Consider the following 19,869-nt stretch of genomic DNA (forward strand, 5'->3'; position numbering starts at 1 on the left):
TAAGGAGCGTAGGAACCTGGGGCTAGGCAAGTTGGTCCTGGTGTTTAAGATGAGAGTGACCAGCCTCACTCATCACTGAGTGGCATTACGTGAGCCCAATGCCTGTACTGTATTCAGGTTGGGTAAGGACGCTCCCTAGCACCTTTTCCTCAGTGACCTGTTTTTGGATCTGGGTGGTTGATATCCTGGTGTACCTTACCTATACAGAGGATGGTAATATTAGAATTATATAACCAACACAGAATAGTATAGTAATGCATAATAAGGAAGATAAGTCACCAAGGAAAAGGTGTTAGGGAGTTTCCGCACGCAACAAGAATACAGACACAAATCTTGATAGACTTAACTTCCAGTGTGGGCTGGAGTTGGGTTTGACACAAGGCCTCCGAACAGAGAGTATGGTGGTCTACCGGTTGATTATTTCTGCACATAATAATGTGATATGAATATATTTATTTTTTCCCAGGAGAGAGGCGATGGTGTCCCGTCTCATTATTTTTATGCAGGAGAATGTGATATGTTTAGTATATACAGCATTCCCAGGAGAGAGAATGGTGCTTGACATTATTATTATATTCATGCATAATAATGTGATAAATGTTTAGTTTTGTGTATACAGAATTCCCAGGAGAGAGATTGGAGCTCTACGTGTTTATATTTCTTCATAATGAAGGGATAAATGTTTAGTTTATAGTTTTGTATATACAGCATTCTCACTAGAGAATATGGTGCTCTAAATAATTTTGTTGCATAAAGTGATAAATATTTAATTTTGTACATGCAGGATTCTCAGGAAAGAGTATGGTTTTCTACATAATTATTATTTCTTATCATTAATAATGTGATAAATGTGTTATTGCCTGTGTAATGTGATTATTATGTTTAGGGTTGTATATACAGCAGTAGTTATTGTATTACCATAGTGCTTAGGGAAGTGCCTTAATAATTGCTATTTACCTTTGCAGTTGATATGACATTATTTTTGTTTCATTTATTGTATGTTGTTAAGATGCAAGTGGTTCAGTTTTCAGATTTACCAGTCCCAGTTTTTTGAATGAGATAAATTAAGCACTAAACTGTTTTTTCCCATCCTTACACTGTACAATGGGAAGGGTACCAGTATGACCTTCCAGTGCTTCTGTTGCCTTAGTAAAGAGGATTTTCCATTGACCTCACTCCTCAGTTGATTAATGTCCAAAGCTTTTGAACATTAAGCTTATTTAGAGTGAATGAAGAACCTGAACATATCACTTTAGGCTCATAAATTTTTTGAAAGATGGGGTTTCAGCTTGGCCATGAGGACAAGCTCCATTCACCATTAAAACCCAAGATGCACTCCACAACAAGCCCAACCAGACATTCAGATTATAAAAACCGTAGTGCACATTCAAATGTGTATATGATTAGAACACCTCCCAATCCACCCTGATTATATCCCTAACAACATGCAGCGTTGTGGGAGGCATCAGTTTACAGCATCATTCCCCGTTTTCATGATAGCTACTGTGGTCAAAACCATTTGTTACTACATTATATAAGTTCATTTGTTGTTGTAAGTAAACTGCTGTTTTTTTTTTAATCCTGTAACTAATTTGCTTTACCTAACAACTACAGTTGGTTACTTCCACAGCTTCAGTGCTTAATCAGGGTTGCATGAAATATGATGAGCTTTAGTCGAAGGAACAAACTATTTTCCCCTGGTTAGTCATATCAGCCCTACAGTCTGACTACTGTTGGCCATCAGTTGGGCTGAAAGCTAGCAGGAATCTTGTCAGGTTAGAGCAAAAATAATTTAGTGCTTTAACCCCTTAACCGCGGGGCGTCACTTTCGTGACGCTTGGGAGCAAGGGATCATACCGCGGGGCGTCGCTTTTGTGATTCTGTGTTATTTTGAATTCACCCGGGCTTCCAAGTGGGGGCTTGTATCATCTATCAGTACTGCCAATGTCCAACACTAGTCAGCACTCCTAATCTCATCTGTACTCCCATCCATTGTTGACAATTTAGCCATTTCTCCCCATTCTTGACTCCCCTTCCTACCCCCCCTCCATTACCCTATCCTCTCGCCTGCCCGGCCGTGCTACGCTAAGTAAATCTTCCCTGGAATTTTTCACTGATTTCATCCATTGAAATAAGCCCTATGTCCTATTCTTATACCAAATAATATATACAAGAAAGAAATAAGGTAAGTGAGAGTGCCAAACACCTGGAATTGGCTAATTATCACCTGACAACACCTCACGTGCACTCGTTCGCTAATTTTCGCTGTTTTTTTCCCCTTGAAATATGCCCTATAATCTATTTTTGTAATAAATATACATGTAAGGAGGGAAGGGAGAAGCCTAAGTGATATTTACATTCACCTGGAACTACCTAATTTATAATGTATTGTCTAGATTTCCTGCCAATCATATCAGTGCTAAACAAAGATGTTTCAAGATCTAACATTGGTAGCTCTGAATATATATCTCCCAAGTAGGCCTCTAATCTATTTTCGAAATAAATATACATGTAAGGAGGGAAGGGAGAAGCCTAAGTGATATTTACATTCACCTGGAACTACCAAATTTATAATGTATTGTCTAGATTTCCTGCCAATCATATCAGTGCTAGACTTAGCTGTTTCAAGAAGTAATATTGGTAACTCTGAATAACCCCTTAGCAGGCCTCCAGCTGGCCCTCCGTTATCAGGTTACTCTCAACTTCCGAAGCGAGAGTACGTATGTTTCTTCTTGCTGACTTCAAGGCCTTTTTTCACCCCCATGCAAATGGCCTTGTGACCTTTACCCCCTACTAAACCTCGTGTGAAAAGAGGTAAAGGGCTGACAATTGATAAAAGAGTGACTACGATCTTTCTATTGAGTAAAACAGTGCAAGTGGAATTGTAAATAATGTGTAAATAATGTGTAAACAGCAAGTGAAAGTAATGAATGTAAATATACGTGAACAATGGAAAATAGTTTTATAAGTTATTTCAAGTGACAGTGCACAACACAGTGTAAATAAAATAGAAATGTAAATAACGTAAATAAAATAGAGAACGTAAATAGAAATGTCAATGAGTAGTATTATAAGAATACGAGTATATACCCTAGGAGTAATGAAAGTGAAAGTTTCACTCTAGCATGTCTGAATGCTATGAGTTATGAGAGTGAAGATGAAAGTGACATTCACTCTCAATGCCAGTATACAGGACGAGAAAGTGAATGCTACGTATTTTACTGAAAGAAATTGAATCCCTACAGTGACAATAAACTAATACTACTGAAGGAAACTTATGAATAAAGACTGTAGATATATATAAGTGTTATATAGTAATAGAAATATAAAGTGTGAGGGGTTTTATGAATAATAAATGACAGACTACTAAGAGCGAACTAGTGCCAGTGCGACGATCAGACGCGCTCGTAATTTCCATTGCTCTCACAGTGTTTTTTTTTTTTAGTATGGATCCCAAACTACTTGAAAATTGTAGAATAGTGTTTATAGTGTTTGTATCTGGCTGTGGTAATCATATTACGGGTTGTCGGGAAGTGTAAAGTGGAGACTTCGTTACCCTACTTCAGAGGTCTCCACAAGTCCTACGGTAACTGACGAAGGCTCAACAGTCATTCCAGGAGAAAGCTGAAGGTATGTGCCATAAGCATATGTTATTTTATTATTCTAGGACTAATAACTGATTTTTGGCAAATATTTTTTGAGAGTCTGTCGGAGCCCAAATAACCCCGCGGCACACGCAAGTCATTGGTAAACAAGCCCGCGGTGTAGGGGTTAATCATCATCCTTATCATCCACTCACTCGATGTAGTGCTGCTGTTGGGTGTCTGCCCTTTCTTCTTCTCCTTCCATCCTTTTCTATCTTTCTTTCATTCTTTCCTCTTCCTTCTGCCTGTGGGTGACTACACTGAGTGACAATCCAATTGGTTTCCTGTACACCAGGAAACGTTTACTATGCTGGGTGGTAGCCACAGAACCAAATTATGACGCCTGATGGTTTAGTGGGTAATTAAGGTGCTCCAATTGGGTTGAGCATGTTTAGGTTTTTATCCAAGGGATGGTTGGGGTATATTGCTCATGTAATGCCACTCAGGGATGAGTGAGGCTGGTCACTCCCATCTTAAATGTCAGGATCAACTTGCTTAGCCCCGGGATCCTACGCTTCTCTTGGGGCAACATAGGATTGGATGATGGATGTATCATCATCCTGGTTTTTTTTCCCACCAAAGGATAGGGTGAGGCAGGGTCCAGAGAGCAAGCAAAGATCTGGTAAGGGAATCTAACCAAAAGTGTGGCCAGCTGAATAGACCAGTGACGTTTCCCTCACAGGCCTATGCATACACATTTATGTCCTTCACACCACCTACCGGCTAGAGCCAGTCCAATGACCTCGTATTTCATGGGGGGAAAAACGGTTGCCAAACCACTGTCATACACGCCTTCTTGCAAAATTCTTCCAACCAGCTTAATCCTGTCAGTTCCCTAGCTTTGTCATTCTCCGTACTTTCCTTTCTCACTCACTCATATACCATACATATCCACCTTCTTGGCCTGCCCCACCTTCAGACTCACATAGGTATATTCTTCACCACTCTGTTCACGCCCTTTCTTTCCACGTGACCCTACCATCTAAGCCCTCTCTCATTGACAGGTGTCCACAGACTTTGTTCAGGAAATTTACAAAATGAGTGGACAATCATTGTCTACCTTTCCCTTAGCTTCATGTATAGTTTATGACACAAATACGTGTAAACATCAGCAAAGGCAACAGCTAAAGGTGTCAGAGAAAAGCCAAAGAATCTCTTCGGTTTATTTGTCCATCAAAAACACTCGTATGTTTGACAATACTTGATCTCCAGTAATTGAGAAGAGGACACTGGGCTCATGAGGACTTTCATTATGTGATCCAAATACTGAGAGTTGAAGGGACAGGTAATACTGCTTTGATGGCTGAGCTGTAGGTGAGATCAAACTGGGTAAGCGATCACCCTTGTCCACCACTTACCCTCACCATCCCTTTGTTATGACGATATATTTGTGACCATGTTCAAAGTAATTAATGAGGGGGCACAGAGGTTTGTAAGTCTGCTATAACAGAAACTTGTACAAGATAAAGTATTTCTGACCTACTCATCTCTATCACTTGAATTTCACTGTAATACTACAAATTAAGAAACTGATCCAGCATTACAATCTTCTGAAATGTACATTTGACAGGGAACCTGCACAATAAATACTTTCATACGACTAAAGTTCAGGAAATAGAAGTTTTTGTACTTATGTACTTTGTGGTAACAGCAATGGTCATTCTGCTATCAGGCAACATGTGATGTGGAAAGGGCAATGGAAATACAATAAAAGTAGTACACTGAATATGAACAAAGTTGTGGACCAGAGATGGAACTGGGATTTGGGTGGGGACCATATTCTAGGTGACCTATGACACTTCACAGCACCTCTTCCTTAGCATTTCTTTAATACGTTACAGTTGAACATTTTCCTGTGTATTATACAAATTTAATATTGACAATCTGCCTTAAGAACACTGTTGGTTTTCTGGTCTTATGAATGCACTGGACTACAGGCTATGTTGGCCCTATCTTGTTGTCTCCCATTTTCCTTTTGGGAGATAATGAGCTGAGGGTCATTTGTATCACTGGGTGTAATATGCAGAATCATTCACTAAGGAAAAGGTATTACAAAATCATCATAGTCACTTAGAGTATGACACAGGGAGGTGTGGTGTGGGGAATAAAGGGAATGAACCCCTACCACAGCCAACTGCACCTCAGATGCCTCTCAAATACTGACTAATACGAGCTTTGCAGATAAAAGCTCATAAATGGCTTATCCGTTACACTTCTTTCCATGGAGAGATACTGTCGTCATCATAAGCAGGTGAGCTAAATTTTAAAACAAGACTGAAATAACTTCAATCAATTAAAATCGTTGGGTGACTCACAAAGTGATAGCATGGCTGAGAAAACTTCTAAGCATTTCTGAACGCAACCAGCAGTGACTTGTACAGCCAATAGTCTTCAAATATGGCACAAAGATTACACATAAAAAAAAAACAAGAACAAAAATGACTTCTTTTTTTTTTAACTGGAACCATAGAAGCAATTTCCTAAACAGTACATACCTAAATGATTCACGTCATTCAGTGAGAAATATTCACATTCCTGACAACTCAGTTTGTGACAAATCAGTTCCTGGTAAAAATTATGCTAAATACAGCATACTCCTCAATTTAGTTATTTGCAAATATTAGTACCAGAGCAAATACACTACCAGAGATTTTCTATGAACAAAATATGTTGATAACGGTCTCTGGGCAAAAATTAAGATGTATTAAGTAAAAGGCCTTCCTACACTAGCATGGAATTGACAATTCCATCACATTAAAAAAAGAAAATAACTGTCAAATAAAATAATAAATAACTCTGAAAATAAACATAACCCATTTAATATACAGAGGCCTCCCTGTAAATTTTATTAAAATGAACTAAAAGAAAAAACTCTTACTTGTTCTTCTAAATGTAGTGATCAATTTATGTGTCGAGGTAAAGACAGGTGGACCAAAAGCAGCTACACATCCTTTTTGGCAGAGGGTGGGGGCCAGATGTCCCCTGGGTGGGTGGATGGTGTTGACCAGATGTTGCTGGGTGAGCAGAATGGATTAAAACCCAGACCCTTTGAAACAGCCCTGCTGGCATCATTCCCACTGGCAACTGGAGCCTGGCTGATGGGTGTGCTCCAGGGGGACTGTTGTGACCCTTGACTGGAGGACCAGAATGGTGCAGACCAGATGCTAGGCAATGAATCCCAGAAGTTGGGAGTTGGGGCAGAGGTGGATGTCTGGTTCATGCCCTCCTGATGGTAGCCTCCACCACCACCACCACCACCACCACCATCAGTCCACATGGAGCCTCCCACTTGGTACCGGGACCACTCCTCATCACCTGAAATTTTAGTGTTCTTAAATGAAAACCACATTAAATGCAACAGATAAATTTTGTGGAATATAGTACAGAAATACATCAATATATTTTGCCATTTCCTGGCATCTTTCAGGGTACAATACCTGAAAGGTATGTACTTCATACTGGGCCTAGAATATGGTCGTAGTACTTTAAACTGCTCAACAGAGCAGGTCATTCAAAGGAAAAACCTTCAGCTGGGCATTACCTACCCTGTTAAACTCTAACCAAGTCAGCTCCTGTGGGTCCCCTGAGGGATACACACTGTCGGTGCCATGCACCATTCTATACATGTGAATGTGGGGTTGAGCACTCATAGCATTAAAATGCCCACTAATACAAAGTACAGCTGTTCCTCAACTAATAACACCTAATTAGGACTGACAACTGGCTTGAAACTCAAAAAGCTAATGAGATGGACTTTGTTAATACCCAAGGTAAAATATGTGCAAATCATCAGTGAATATAAAAACAAAGGTGGAAAAAGAAAGTAAATTGATCATTACTACCACTGGCATACAATCTTCATAATGTATAGTACAGTGCACTATTTTGTAGATACTGTATCAGTGAACAAATACTATTGACAAATACATTTCTGCAAACATAACTCCTAAGTCTGCAAGTCTTCTCCAGCAACTCTACTGAAATAGTGTATGTGTGAGGGAATTACTGCATCTATGAATGCCTTACCAAAGTTTAACAAAATTATCTGGTGTTACCCAGAATAAAACAGATGTCCCCAGATTGAAGGAGTTACTGTACTTGGATTGCTTCTGGTCTCCTACACCCTCATGACATCCTACGTGGATGAATAATTTGTGAGATATCTCCTTTCAAATTTTTTTTTACAATATGTAAGTCATCACTTAACTCAGATTATTATGGTCTATTTTTTGGTGTGGAATATTATATCCAAAAAACTGTCTTGTACAATATAGTATATATCTCAAAAGCCCCATATGTGGGATATCCAGCCAAAAAAAAACAGCCCTGAGGTGGAAGAGTTAAACAGCAAACAGGACAAAGATTCTGGGATGGACGACTCCAGCAGGGTGGGAAAATAACAGGATTCATTACAAGCACTGTAGATATGAACACTGGGACAGTATATATAGACTTCATACTTTTATATCTCGCTCCAGCTACAGCCAGATTTTACTTGGCTAATAATACAGCCCTTGGACTGAAGAAGTTAGAATCTTTCTCCAGTTTAAAGCCTGTAATACAATGACTACTTGAACCATTTAATCTAGATACTGGTATTAGCCTTTTAGATTCTTCAGGGACTACAGTATCAGACAATAAACTGATTAAATCTTTAAGTATGAAGGAACCCAGCTGTCCACCAACCTGACAGTGAACCATGACGAGTAGATTCCGGAGACTGAACAAGGCCGGGTGGAGGTCTCATGGCAGGGGCAAGAGTCTTGGGGTCCCAGGAATGGATCCTATTTGCCTGTGAGGCCAGTGATCCACTATCCACATAACCACTGTACAGACTACGCCCATACATGTCGTCTTTCATGTGCTGGTAGTTTGCATCTGGTACAGTGAAAAGTGGGGAGTTGGAGATGGTGGAGACTGGAACACTTGTGGCTGGAACAGGCACACCTCTCACGCTACCCAGGTTATTGCTGTTGCTTCCACTGCTCGTCTTCTGGCCAATTACACCAAGGGGCTTCTCCACACGCTTCACTTCTGGAGGAACCTTGGCAAGTGGGGTGACTTTGCTTTTCTGTTTGTCTGTTCCAAGTAATATTGCTGAGTAAGATGGTTCCCTTGGTGCCAAGGGCTGAGGCTGGCATTGAGGTTTAGAATGGGAGGTTGTGAAACTGGACGCTGGTAAGTCCTGGTCAACCGAGGTCTGACGCGAATCCTCCCAAGTTGGTGTGGGAGAAGAGCATCCACTGCTGACGCTTTCAACAGAACCTCCACTTTTACTGATGATCTTGGGTGTCTTGTGACTATCTCGGTCTCGCTCTGAATCTTTAGTACGTACTGGTTTGAGCGTATATGGTAGTTCCAGCGTGTTTGGCTGATATATATCCCCTCCAAATGTTCGACTTTGATCATTCAATTTTTTCAAGCCTTTAACTTTAGTGCTGACTTCAAAACCTGCATTATCTTCAGCCTGATTTCCAGATGTGCGAGGAATCTGGCTGTTAGGAGTTTTACCGGTTGGGCTTTTAGTCTTGTTTGCCCGCTTCTTTGATGACTTATTGGTCTGACTAGATGAGTTGATATCCGACGATTTGCTTGAGGTCGTGTCCCGTTCACTTATGGACAGGTCATCAGTGTTAGAACTTTCTGTGGTTGTGGATGACGTTTCCTCTTCATTATTTTGTTTTGCACGTCTTCTTGTCCTCGGGAAATTTTCCACAATGTGCAGATCAGTCTCGGTGCCCACGGACTGTTTTTGTACAGTTGTGTCGTCTCTGACATATGAGCCAGATGTCTTTTTGTTTTTTGGAGAGTCATTACTTTCAGTAACATCCTCCTTTTTGCCAACTGCTCTCTGAAATAAACTTGCCCATGATATAGTTTCTGAACTTTTATTTCCTTTGGCATTATTATTTTTATTTTTGTTATTTTTACTCTGATTCTGAGAGCCAGAGTTGTCTGAAATGCCTGTGTAGGAATCTACATTATTGTTAGACTTTGAGTCTGAATGCTTTGTGTATTTTGACTTTGTGCCAGGGTTTGGCATCTGATTAACTTTTTTATTGTTGGAACCTGTGCTTGGCTTGCGTCCACTGGATGTGACATCTCCAACAACTGCCAAGGACTGACCTTTTCTGTTGTTGTTTGAATGTAACTGGGAATTTGCTTTTACATTCTCGACATGGGCATGACCATTGGCATAGCCATTTTTGACAGACATGTTGTTTTTGGATTCATTCTGCCCTAATGTCCTAAGGTCAAATACTTTACTCTTATCATATCCAGGCGTGTGTCCATTGGCTGGGATGGAGGTGGTCAAGGCAATAAAAGTCTTCTTCAGTATGCAGTCTGCTTCCAATGCAGCGAGGACGATGGCTCCAAGGAACATGGTGAACATAACTGGGAGGAGTACATAGTAGATGGGTGGCTCCCAAGAGGGTCTGGGCACGGCAGCCCCACACTCTGCCAGCAGGTGTGTGGGCACCGTGGCCACCATGGCGTACTCCACTCGCCCAGGCTCACTCCGCGACGCCCACCCTCCATCGCTCCCCTCAGCACCCTCAACCACCCCCAGGCTGGTGTGAATGATAAGCCGCTGTTGAACTTTAGACAGGGTGAAATCTGGGGTGAAGGCGATGTCAACCTTGTGGCTGCCATTGGGGGCCAACTGAAACCCCTGGCAGTCTAACACCTTGAAGCCGTAGCCCTCACACGGCAGCTCGTTGATGCTGAAGCCCCACACGTGTACCGGCAGTTCACCAGTGTTCCGTGCCATAAACGAACGCTTTACTGTGAAGTTCGGTGGGTAGTATTTTTCACTTTGGCTGCCTGCAAGAACATGATTATATGACTTAATATAATCACCATCATCATCCTATCTCTTTTCTCTAAACAAAATTTTAATTAATTAACAACAAAACTTGTCCCTTTGTTATACTGACATGCAAAATCATCATAACCATCATCATCCTGACCTCTGTTACTTAAGAATGGGGGTCAGATCAGGTCTAGAAATGAGGAAAGAGAAACTACAAAAGTGAAATAAATCAAACAACACGCCCAGGGAAATGGGTCACACAGTCTTTCACAAATCATTCAAGCCTTCAATATCTTGGCTCTGCCTCACAGTCTGATCCTCTGTACATACACCCACCTGATCATCTTTTGACTATAAAGTTCAAAAGGAGGTGCCAAACCCTTGTCATATGCTCCTCTGTTCATGTGTCCTCCATCCAACTCAGTCCCATCAATTCCTTAGTCTCGTGAACTGCCATAACTCAATATCTCACACTCACTGACCTTATCCATCTACCTTTCTGCCCTACCATGCCTCCTTCTACCTTAAAACTCCCTCACATATATAGTACATTTTTCGTCACTCTATTTGGCGTTAGAGACAGAAGCCTTTAAGCACTGGCAAAAAATACAACCGCAGCAATCCTCCTTAGCTCCTTCCCTACCCCCCAAAAGGATAATGGACTGAGGAAAAAGGCCAAATAAGGCTTGCAGTCCACCCGGTTCACATCCAGACAGGCCAGGAGCCATAACAACAGGCACTAACGCAACGTAATAAAATTCTACTGCGGGCTTCACATTCATATCCCTGGTACCTTGGTTTATACAGTGTCATTTACCTTCCTTTCCTCTGCTCTGCTTCCCACTTCATCTGTACTTTTACCCCTTTTCCAATACTTATACTGCACTAAGGCACTTTAAACTATTCACCTGTTCAAATCTCTCTCCATTCATGAAACTAAGAGTTACCTTTTCTCTTGGAATACACATCACTTTATTCCCATAAACATTTGCTTTCAAACATCACTGCTCACTGACATTTACAAAACTGAACTAGTCTATGAACACCTAATTCATCATCATCATCATCATCATCATCATCCAGACCTCTTCTCCTGTTAAATGACAGCGTAAGAAAGGGTCCACCGCACAAGACAAAACCTGACAGAAGTAATAATATAATGGTCTATCTATCTATCTATCGCCAGGCACCTTAATCCCGTAACGGGTGGCAACAAACAAATCGCCTCCATGTCGCCCTGTCCCCAGCCATTTCATTGCCCTGCTCCCTGCTCACACCCCCCTCTCTCATATACCTCTCCATCCCTCCATCTCATCCTTGGCCTCCCCCTCCCTCCACCTCACTCACATACTTTCTCCTCATCAGTCTCTCACTCTCCATCCTCTCCACATGGCCAAACCACCTCAATGTGTTTCTCCTAACGCTTCCTATCATATCCACATCAAGTAATCGGGTAGTAATACAACAGTACTATATAATACAAAATAATTACTTACTGTCACAATCTTTCAAATGCTTGGCGCCGATGTTGAAAGAGAGTGGCATAGCAGAGCCGGGTTTGCGATTGCCAAACTTGAGAAATCCTCGGCCACCCCTGCCCTGCACCAGCAATGCATCAATCACGGTGAGGTTGTTGCGCACTAACAGCACCGTTGAGTGGCTGCGCTCGTCAGGGGGGGTGAATGACACTCGCACTTTGACCTGATAAACATTACATATATGTTAATCTCACACATGATTTTTTTTTATGAAAATAATAAAACAGCTACAGCCAATCCCACTTACACCACTCAGGAGAGAGAGAGAGAGAGAGAGACTTACAATGAACCCTTGAGAGAATTTGAACCACTGTACTTCACCTAAACCCAAGTACTCTAAGGTGCTGTCTGCTACGGTAAGGTGGCTACTTGCTTGAGATTGATGGGTCTGCTAGGCTGGACAAACCGGAACAAAGCAACAACAACTACCTCTGTGAGCCACTAATCAAGCTACTGTGCACTATACTGTACTTGTAACGTAAGACCATATACAAGGATACTTCGCTAGAACTACTGGTCAATGTAAAGCTGCTGCTGTCCTGGTACGTTTACACAGACTACAGTGTAAGGGTATAACTATTATCTTTATATTGAGTGAAAGGAACCTGGTGTGAAACTCAAGCTATAACTTCCTTCATGCTAAGGTTGGGGAAGAGGAGGGCAAAGTGATGCTCAAGAGTGTACAACAAAGATACACTATTTTTACCTAAGCAATTGTGTGTTTATGTAAGTTGATGCCTAACATACCTGTGTAACAGTCTCACCTTTGCACCAGGTTCCAATATGATGGCAATACTGTCTTTTGCCACTCTGGTCTTGAAATGTTCCTCAAGTGTTCTGCGGTGCTGGGCCAATCCACTGGTGATGTCCGGGGCTTGGGGTGCTGGTGTAGTAGTGGTGGTGGTGGAGCCACCCCCACGACTGCCTCCCCCGCTGCTGCTCACACTGTCTGCATCCACCAGACCAAACACCTCCCCTCCACTACCACCACCCTCCTCAGTCAGCAGTGTGTCATCCTGAGGCAGTCTGTGGAAGAGTGTTGTATGGTTACAAAACATCAGAATTAGTGTAACTTGCCAACATCATACAATTCTGCACTGTCCCTGAAATCAGGAACACAGAGGCCTAAGCCTCAGCTAACCTTAGTGTTAAAACACTAAAGGAGGAGGTGCTGTGTGGCTGGGTAGTTTAAGGATACCATTTGCAGTGAAAGGGTTGGTGAAGAAAATCACCTGGTGTTAGGATGAATAAAAAGGAAACTGGCAAGACATGATGCCTGGCAGTGATATAAAAATCAAACCTGTATACTTACTGGTGGTGTATAATGGAGAGGAGGTGCTGTGTGGCAGGGTAGTGGTGTAGCAGTAGTATCTGTGCCACCACAGGAACACTGGCAGGATTCTCCACAAACACCTCCTGCACACTGCTGTTGTGCACCTGGGTCAGTGGGAATGTCACCTGTGGCACGGAGAACAGGCTGGGCCACTTCAGTGCTGCCTGTGGGAGACAAAGTTGCAAAGAGTTACAACATATATTTTTTTTTTACTATTATGGGACCTGTGAGGGAGGGATGAAGATGCAAAGCGTTATAGCAACAAACCTTTTTATTTTCAAGAGAATGATTGTACAGTAAGTCTTATTACGTCACCCGTCTTTACAATTCTTTTCATATAAATTCCAGTCCTGTGCTACAGTATCTACTACTGGTACAGTGACAGACTGCCCAGCCTTATTCAATGCTATTTTAAAGCCAATCTGTTTCTCCAAACATAAACTAATTTAAGTTTCCCCAAATTACATCATCATCATCATCATCATCCAATCCTACGTTACCCCATGAGGAGCATAGAAGCCCGGGGTTAGGCAAGTTGGTCCTGACATTTAAGATGAGAGTGACCAGCCTCACTCATCCCTGAGTGGCATTACATGAGCAGTAAACCCCAACCATCCCTTGGATATAAACCTTCACCGGCTCAAACCGACTGGAATGCCATAATTACTCACTAAACAACCAGGCGCCAAATTTGGTTATATGGTTACCACCCAGCATAGTAAATGGTTTCCTGGTGCACAGGAAACCATTTGGCTTGTCACTCAGTGTACAGTCACCCACAGACAGAAGGAAGAGGAAAGAATGAAGGGAAGAAAGACAGAAGAGGGAGTGTAAAGTCACATGTAGACAGGACAGGGAAAGAATGAAGGAAAGAAAGACAGAAGAGGACGGAAGGATGAATATACTGTACAAGTTGTGATATTTTGTAATACATCTGACTTACAATAATAATAACTATCAGTAGAGAAAAGTAGTGATAAAACAACTACAGATGTTAGAGAGAGAGAGAGAATGCTGAATGCCTATGAATGTACCTGAGCGGTGAAATGGAAGCCATGTACTTCGGACGTGTGCAAGACGATGGAGGTGTTGAAGGTGGTGGCGGACAGGTTGAGGTAGCGGGAGCGCAGACTGGAATACAGGCTGGTGTCTGTGTCTGCTACGTGGGAGGTCAGGGACAGTGTGTTGACCCACTGCTGACCCACTGAAAAAGAATGTACACCCTATTATACGTTTTAATTCTAATGGTGTCAAATTGCCATCTCTCCATTTTGAAGGTTGGAATGTTACTGTATATAAAAACTAGAATGTGGTGCCAGTTGTCAATAGGATAGATAGGGAGGTATGTAGGTAGACAGGTGGATAGGTGAAAATCAGCGTCAATATTGTGGGTGACGTGAAGAATCGTCGCTACCAATGTAAAATCATAAGGCGTTGGAGAGCTTATTGTGGGGTTTTACCTTGAGGTAGATGCTGCTCTGCCTCACTTGCCCCACTGTCTATCTTGTATTGTTAGTGAAGGTGAGTTATAGACACTCTTGGGTAGTATATACTAATGCCTGCAATTATTACATACCTATAACCAGTACATAATGTTTTAACAAATTAATGCCTAAACCAGTCACAATGGATGCTATGGAAAGGGTGTTGGACTCACTGAAGAAGTACAGTTTACTATACTCTTTCTAACTCTTAACTTGACCTAAAACTGCCCTCACCATCTTCAATGCTGAGTTGTACCAAGAGATAAGCATTAATATGATACTGGTCATGAAGACACCAGTGTGTTGGGTACAGTCTAGTTCACTGCACAGATAAAAGAATTCACCTTTGCCAGTAAGTGTAAAGCCAGTGTAGCATTCTGAGCCACACTCCAGCTTTGGGTCAAACACAAGTCGGCCGATGTGACTCTTGTGGTCAGGTTGGAGGGTGGCCGAGCCAGACTTACTGGCCTCGTAGGAGAACCGGGCATCACCGGGAAGCGGCTTGACTTCTTTGACTGTCATTGGATGCCCGAAGGTGGACAGGATGTTTAGGTTTTGGTGCGATATTTTACCCTGAAAGACAGAAAGACTGATGTTTATACAGTGTTCAACCAATCTGCCAGCACTCGTTAATAATCACCATTCTCATTCAGCCCCAAAATAAATATCACCACCATCACCACCACCATTAGTTTGTGTTTATATATTCTTCAGCCAATCAGCCAGCACCCAACAACAATCATTATATGTATTCTCTTTCAGCACAAATATAAAGAACATCATCATCATCATCATCCAGACTTCTTTTCCCACATAAGGATGGGGTGGGTTAGAGTCCTGAAAGTGAGTGAAAAAAAAGGAAAGAATAAGACTCATGGCTTGCTAATTACATGAATCACACTCTTACTCAACATTCAAGTCCCTGGAATCCTGACTCCACCTCACAAGCACCGCCCCCCCCACACACACACATGCACTTCATGACTTCCTATCAGACTTATTTATGATGATAACCTTCTATGGAGCCACTTAAACTATACTCTTCTTACTTTGACTTGGCCCAAAACTGCTACCTCTCTATGCTGAATGCTGAGCTGTAACAAATTAACACTAGATCATGAAGCTAATCATGAAGAAGTGCTGCAGAGGATGGAGAGCCGTAGTATTGCCTTTTTCTGCCACTGAGCTACGTAAAATATGCTAAAAAATGGCAAAAATCTGGGCCAAGGTGAAAGAGCTACAGTGAAAAGTACCGGTACATGTATATCTCAAGACTCACAAATAATAACTATGGTCATCACCCACTTACCGGAAATGCATTGTCGAATATTATGGTGTTTGGAACAACACTGAGGGAACCATCTGCCGTGCGTAGTCGGAATGGAATTTTAATTTGCTCAAACTGCGTCTGAACAAAGGATTCTGCAATAAATATGCCTTCTGTGTCGGGGGTGATCACGCCGATTCTGAATGCCGCGTAGTGGTTGGGTTTCAGGAACAACTGCGGAGGAAGAAAAAGTTTGTTGGTTACGTAGTAGTCGCTGTGATAAAGTAACAACCATAGTAGTGACTTGAGAGAGGAGGGTGTGAGCTGGGGGCAGGGCAGTGAAATGGCAGGGCGACATGGAAACGATCTGTTTGTGACCACCCCTTACGAGATTAAGGCGTCTGGCAATTGATAGATAGATAGTAATGATAAAGTTTTCAGGTTAAGTAATGGTAATGGAAGTTGGTATTAATTACTCTTACTCAACAGCACAGGCAAAGGGGTGGCTGGGGGGAAAGGCACTGGCCAACCCTGAATCATGCCTGGCCATCCCAAATTTCCGAGGTAACGTCCTCTAACCCCCTTAAACATTTCTTCTTAGGCCACCCTAAAATTAGGTTTGGTTACCCCATTTTTAAAATCCTGGCTACACTCCTGCTCTTGTCATTATTATTATTATTATTATATTATTATTATTATTGTTGTTGTGATCCAAAGGCTTATCTCAATGTGAAACCTATGAATAAGCCTTTTCAGCAGTGTGCTACCCCATACCATTTGTTGAGGTTATTACATGAAACTCTCGTGTCCCCTGTCTCACTTAAATCAGCGTTCTACTGCATCATACAGTATAACACCACAGTCACAGAAAGTAATAACTGTGACACATTGTTTCAGGAATGGATGCAGTACGGACAGATAGGAATACAGCCGTTTCTTTTGGTCTTACACAGTCGTACTCATGCTCTTAAGGTCAAGGTGATTATTACGGTCTTACACAGTTGTACTCACACTCTTTATGGTCAAGGTGATGTGGTTATGTGGGGATGTTATGTTGCCCCAGTATGTACCACAGCACTGCCGGTCGGGTTGAAGCCCCACCCTAGTGTAATAAGAGAGAGATTTGAAGACGGCTGTTTATGAGGGTCATGCACATCACTACTCACACTCTTATTGGTGTAGGTCATGTTGTTGCGGTTGCGTATGGATGTAATGTTGCCGGCCTCCACCCCCATCAGCTCCACAGCGCTGCCGGTCAGGTTGGAGCCCCAGCCACGCAGCCGCAACTCCACAGGGTTCTCGTTGATCACATAGAAGTAAATGTCACGCTGATCACCCATCCCAAGCGTTCCAAAATCCAGCCAGGAGTCCCCGCCCACAGGAGGGATGTACTGGAAGAAAAAAATATCATAGTCTTCATCCATTCCTCTTTTCCCATCCTAAAATGGAGTGAGGCAGCAGCCAGTAACAAAGAACACTGTAAAATATAATCAACTCTTCTCTCTTACACTTCAAACCTCCCCCAGTCACTACAGCATGGTTGCTTTCACCTGACAAAGACCCGTAACCTCTTTGGTTTAGCTAATGGCTTAGTATGGTCAGACTGGAGGATAATTCTAACAAATAACTAAGGAAACTCATTCCTATCTAATAATTAAGGCTCATCAAATTTCATGCAACCACAACCAGGTTTTCAAATTACAAATGGACCAGTCCTGTCAGGTGAAAAAAAAACACACACACACAGAGGGATATACTAGTTGCAGAGTAATCCCAGTCTGCCTGGTTGGGTAGACTCATCAACCACAGGCAAGCAACCACCCCTGCAGGGCCATCCCATGCAGTGAACTGATGAATCCATACCTCTTTCCCCTCCCTTGAATGAGGTGAGGTAAGGTTACTGAGAGAGAGAGTGATACTAACCTTAGTGAGCTTGCCGTTGTATGCCTTGAGCGGTATGGTGATGGTGGTGATGTTGGTGTGGACAGTGATGGTGGTGGTGAGTCGTGCGTCTGTGCCCACACTCAGCAGCTGTAGGGTAGCCACATGGGCACTCTCCCCCTCACCCACCACTACAGACCCTCCCCAACCAACCTGAAAATTAATGTGCATATTAGTAGTTGTAGTAATTGTAGTAGTAGTTGTAGTGAATGGGAGCGTGGCCCATTGGATTGGGCAAATCTGGGCTGTCTGGACATTGCTACTCCTCACCCTGCCCTTGGGTGGGAAAGGTCACCCTGCCCTTGGGTGGGAAAGGATGTCCAGATGATGATGATGATGATAAAGATGAGTTGCAATAGTAGTAGTAGTAGTAATAATAGCATCAGGATACTTGCTGTTATTACTAATGAACATCTGGCTGTGATGAGAAGGGATAAATTGAGATGGTTGGGGCATGTGGAGAGGATGGAGGATGGCAACTGGGTGCTGATGGTGAGAAGTGTAAACACTGAGGGCAGAGTTGTGAGAGGCACTGAAAAAGACTTGCAATGAGGTTATACAGTGTGACCACAGGGATAAGAAGTTGAATAAAGAGGCTACCAGATTTCAAGGAGCATGAAGAACTGCCATTAAGTGACCAAGGCTGACGTATGCAAGCAGGTTGGAGTCTTTATAAATGAGATGAATGAAGGTGAAGGAAAAATGTAAAGTACAAGCCCCAATTTTCCTACCTCAAAGTGTTTCCTGGCCTCGTCTGGCAGGGTGAGGTTGTAGATGACGACAGGGCATGGGAAGGTGTTGGTGAGGGTGAGGTTGCGTGGCTCACTGCTGGGGTTGCTGATGCCACCCCCTCCACTTCCACTGCCACTGCCCGCCACCCCACCCACCATCCCACCCAGCACCCCTGCCACCGCCCCAATGCTCTCCTGTATCCCACCAAACGATAACCCCACTTGAGGTTCACCAGACCCTATATCTGAAATGGAAAAATAAAGTCATCATCATATTAACCTCCCTTCCAATGATGTTTTCTGTGGACTGGAAGCTAAAAAAAAAATACTCAAACCAGCTAATCACTTCACAACTGATGCTGGATGCAACTGGGAAAAAAACAAAATCCAGATGTATGAGGACATTTGCATCAATTTGAAAGTCTCAGCTTGGACTTTGCACAATCAATCAGAATGATAACCAAGTGACTGTACTTGTGGATGAATGTGTCCTGTCTGACTGATGACTGTGTGGCCAGGTATAGTACCAAACTTGTAGCCACATTTCACTCTCAAGGCAGTACCTACCAGGGTCAATGGTAGCCACCCACCTAGTACCTACAACTTATCAAATGCAGCCTACAACGATGCGAAAAGCAGGTCATTAGCCATGTACCGGTAAGAATAATGATGAACAAGTCAAAATGCTAATGACACAAGAACCAAAATGAACAGGAGACATGGAAATTGGTATTTAAACAAGAGAAGACATAAATAGTGAGACCAAAACTGGGAACAAAGCAGACAGGGGTAAAGATGAGAAAGAGATTCATTTGTAATAACCTGTGCCAGTGAAGATGTGTACAAGTTAGCAGTGGAGGGGAAAAAAGTGTGAAACAAATTAAATGGGAGGTGAGTAGAAGACACTGGCACTGATCAAAACAGACAAAATTCCCATGAAAACTACGATAAACATGAAAAATGCTCGGACGTGATGACAAACAAAAACTGCACAAAAACCATGATTAATGGATGAAAATTACACAAAAACCATAAACAGGTCAGAACTGCATGAAAACCAAGACAAACATCAAAATTGTGTGAACACCTTGGTACACAGATCCAAAGGTGAACTACA

General features: G+C 42.4%; 1 protein-coding gene across 1 annotated transcript in view; it reads right to left on the reverse strand.

The window, feature by feature from the left end:
* Positions 1–4,805: 4,805 nt before the first annotated feature.
* Tmem131 (Transmembrane protein 131) overlaps positions 4,806–19,869 on the reverse strand; it is a 101,395-nt gene continuing 86,331 nt past the window's right edge. Inside the window, exons 12-22 of the mRNA XM_080265923.1 lie at positions 18,753–18,997; positions 18,004–18,174; positions 17,247–17,471; positions 16,123–16,314; positions 15,158–15,386; positions 14,364–14,533; positions 13,309–13,493; positions 12,761–13,022; positions 11,955–12,159; positions 8,331–10,469; positions 4,806–6,959 (exon numbers count right to left, since the gene is read on the reverse strand). Coding sequence (XP_080122049.1) covers positions 6,586–6,959; positions 8,331–10,469; positions 11,955–12,159; positions 12,761–13,022; positions 13,309–13,493; positions 14,364–14,533; positions 15,158–15,386; positions 16,123–16,314; positions 17,247–17,471; positions 18,004–18,174; positions 18,753–18,997 — 4,397 coding nt within the window. The 3' untranslated portion in view covers positions 4,806–6,585. The remainder of the gene's footprint in view (positions 6,960–8,330; positions 10,470–11,954; positions 12,160–12,760; positions 13,023–13,308; positions 13,494–14,363; positions 14,534–15,157; positions 15,387–16,122; positions 16,315–17,246; positions 17,472–18,003; positions 18,175–18,752; positions 18,998–19,869) is intronic.

This window comes from Coenobita brevimanus, chromosome 17 (assembly GCF_032717465.1).
Source record: "Coenobita brevimanus isolate Jiangsu-jjx chromosome 17, ASM3271746v2, whole genome shotgun sequence".
NCBI lineage: Eukaryota > Metazoa > Arthropoda > Malacostraca > Decapoda > Coenobitidae > Coenobita > Coenobita brevimanus.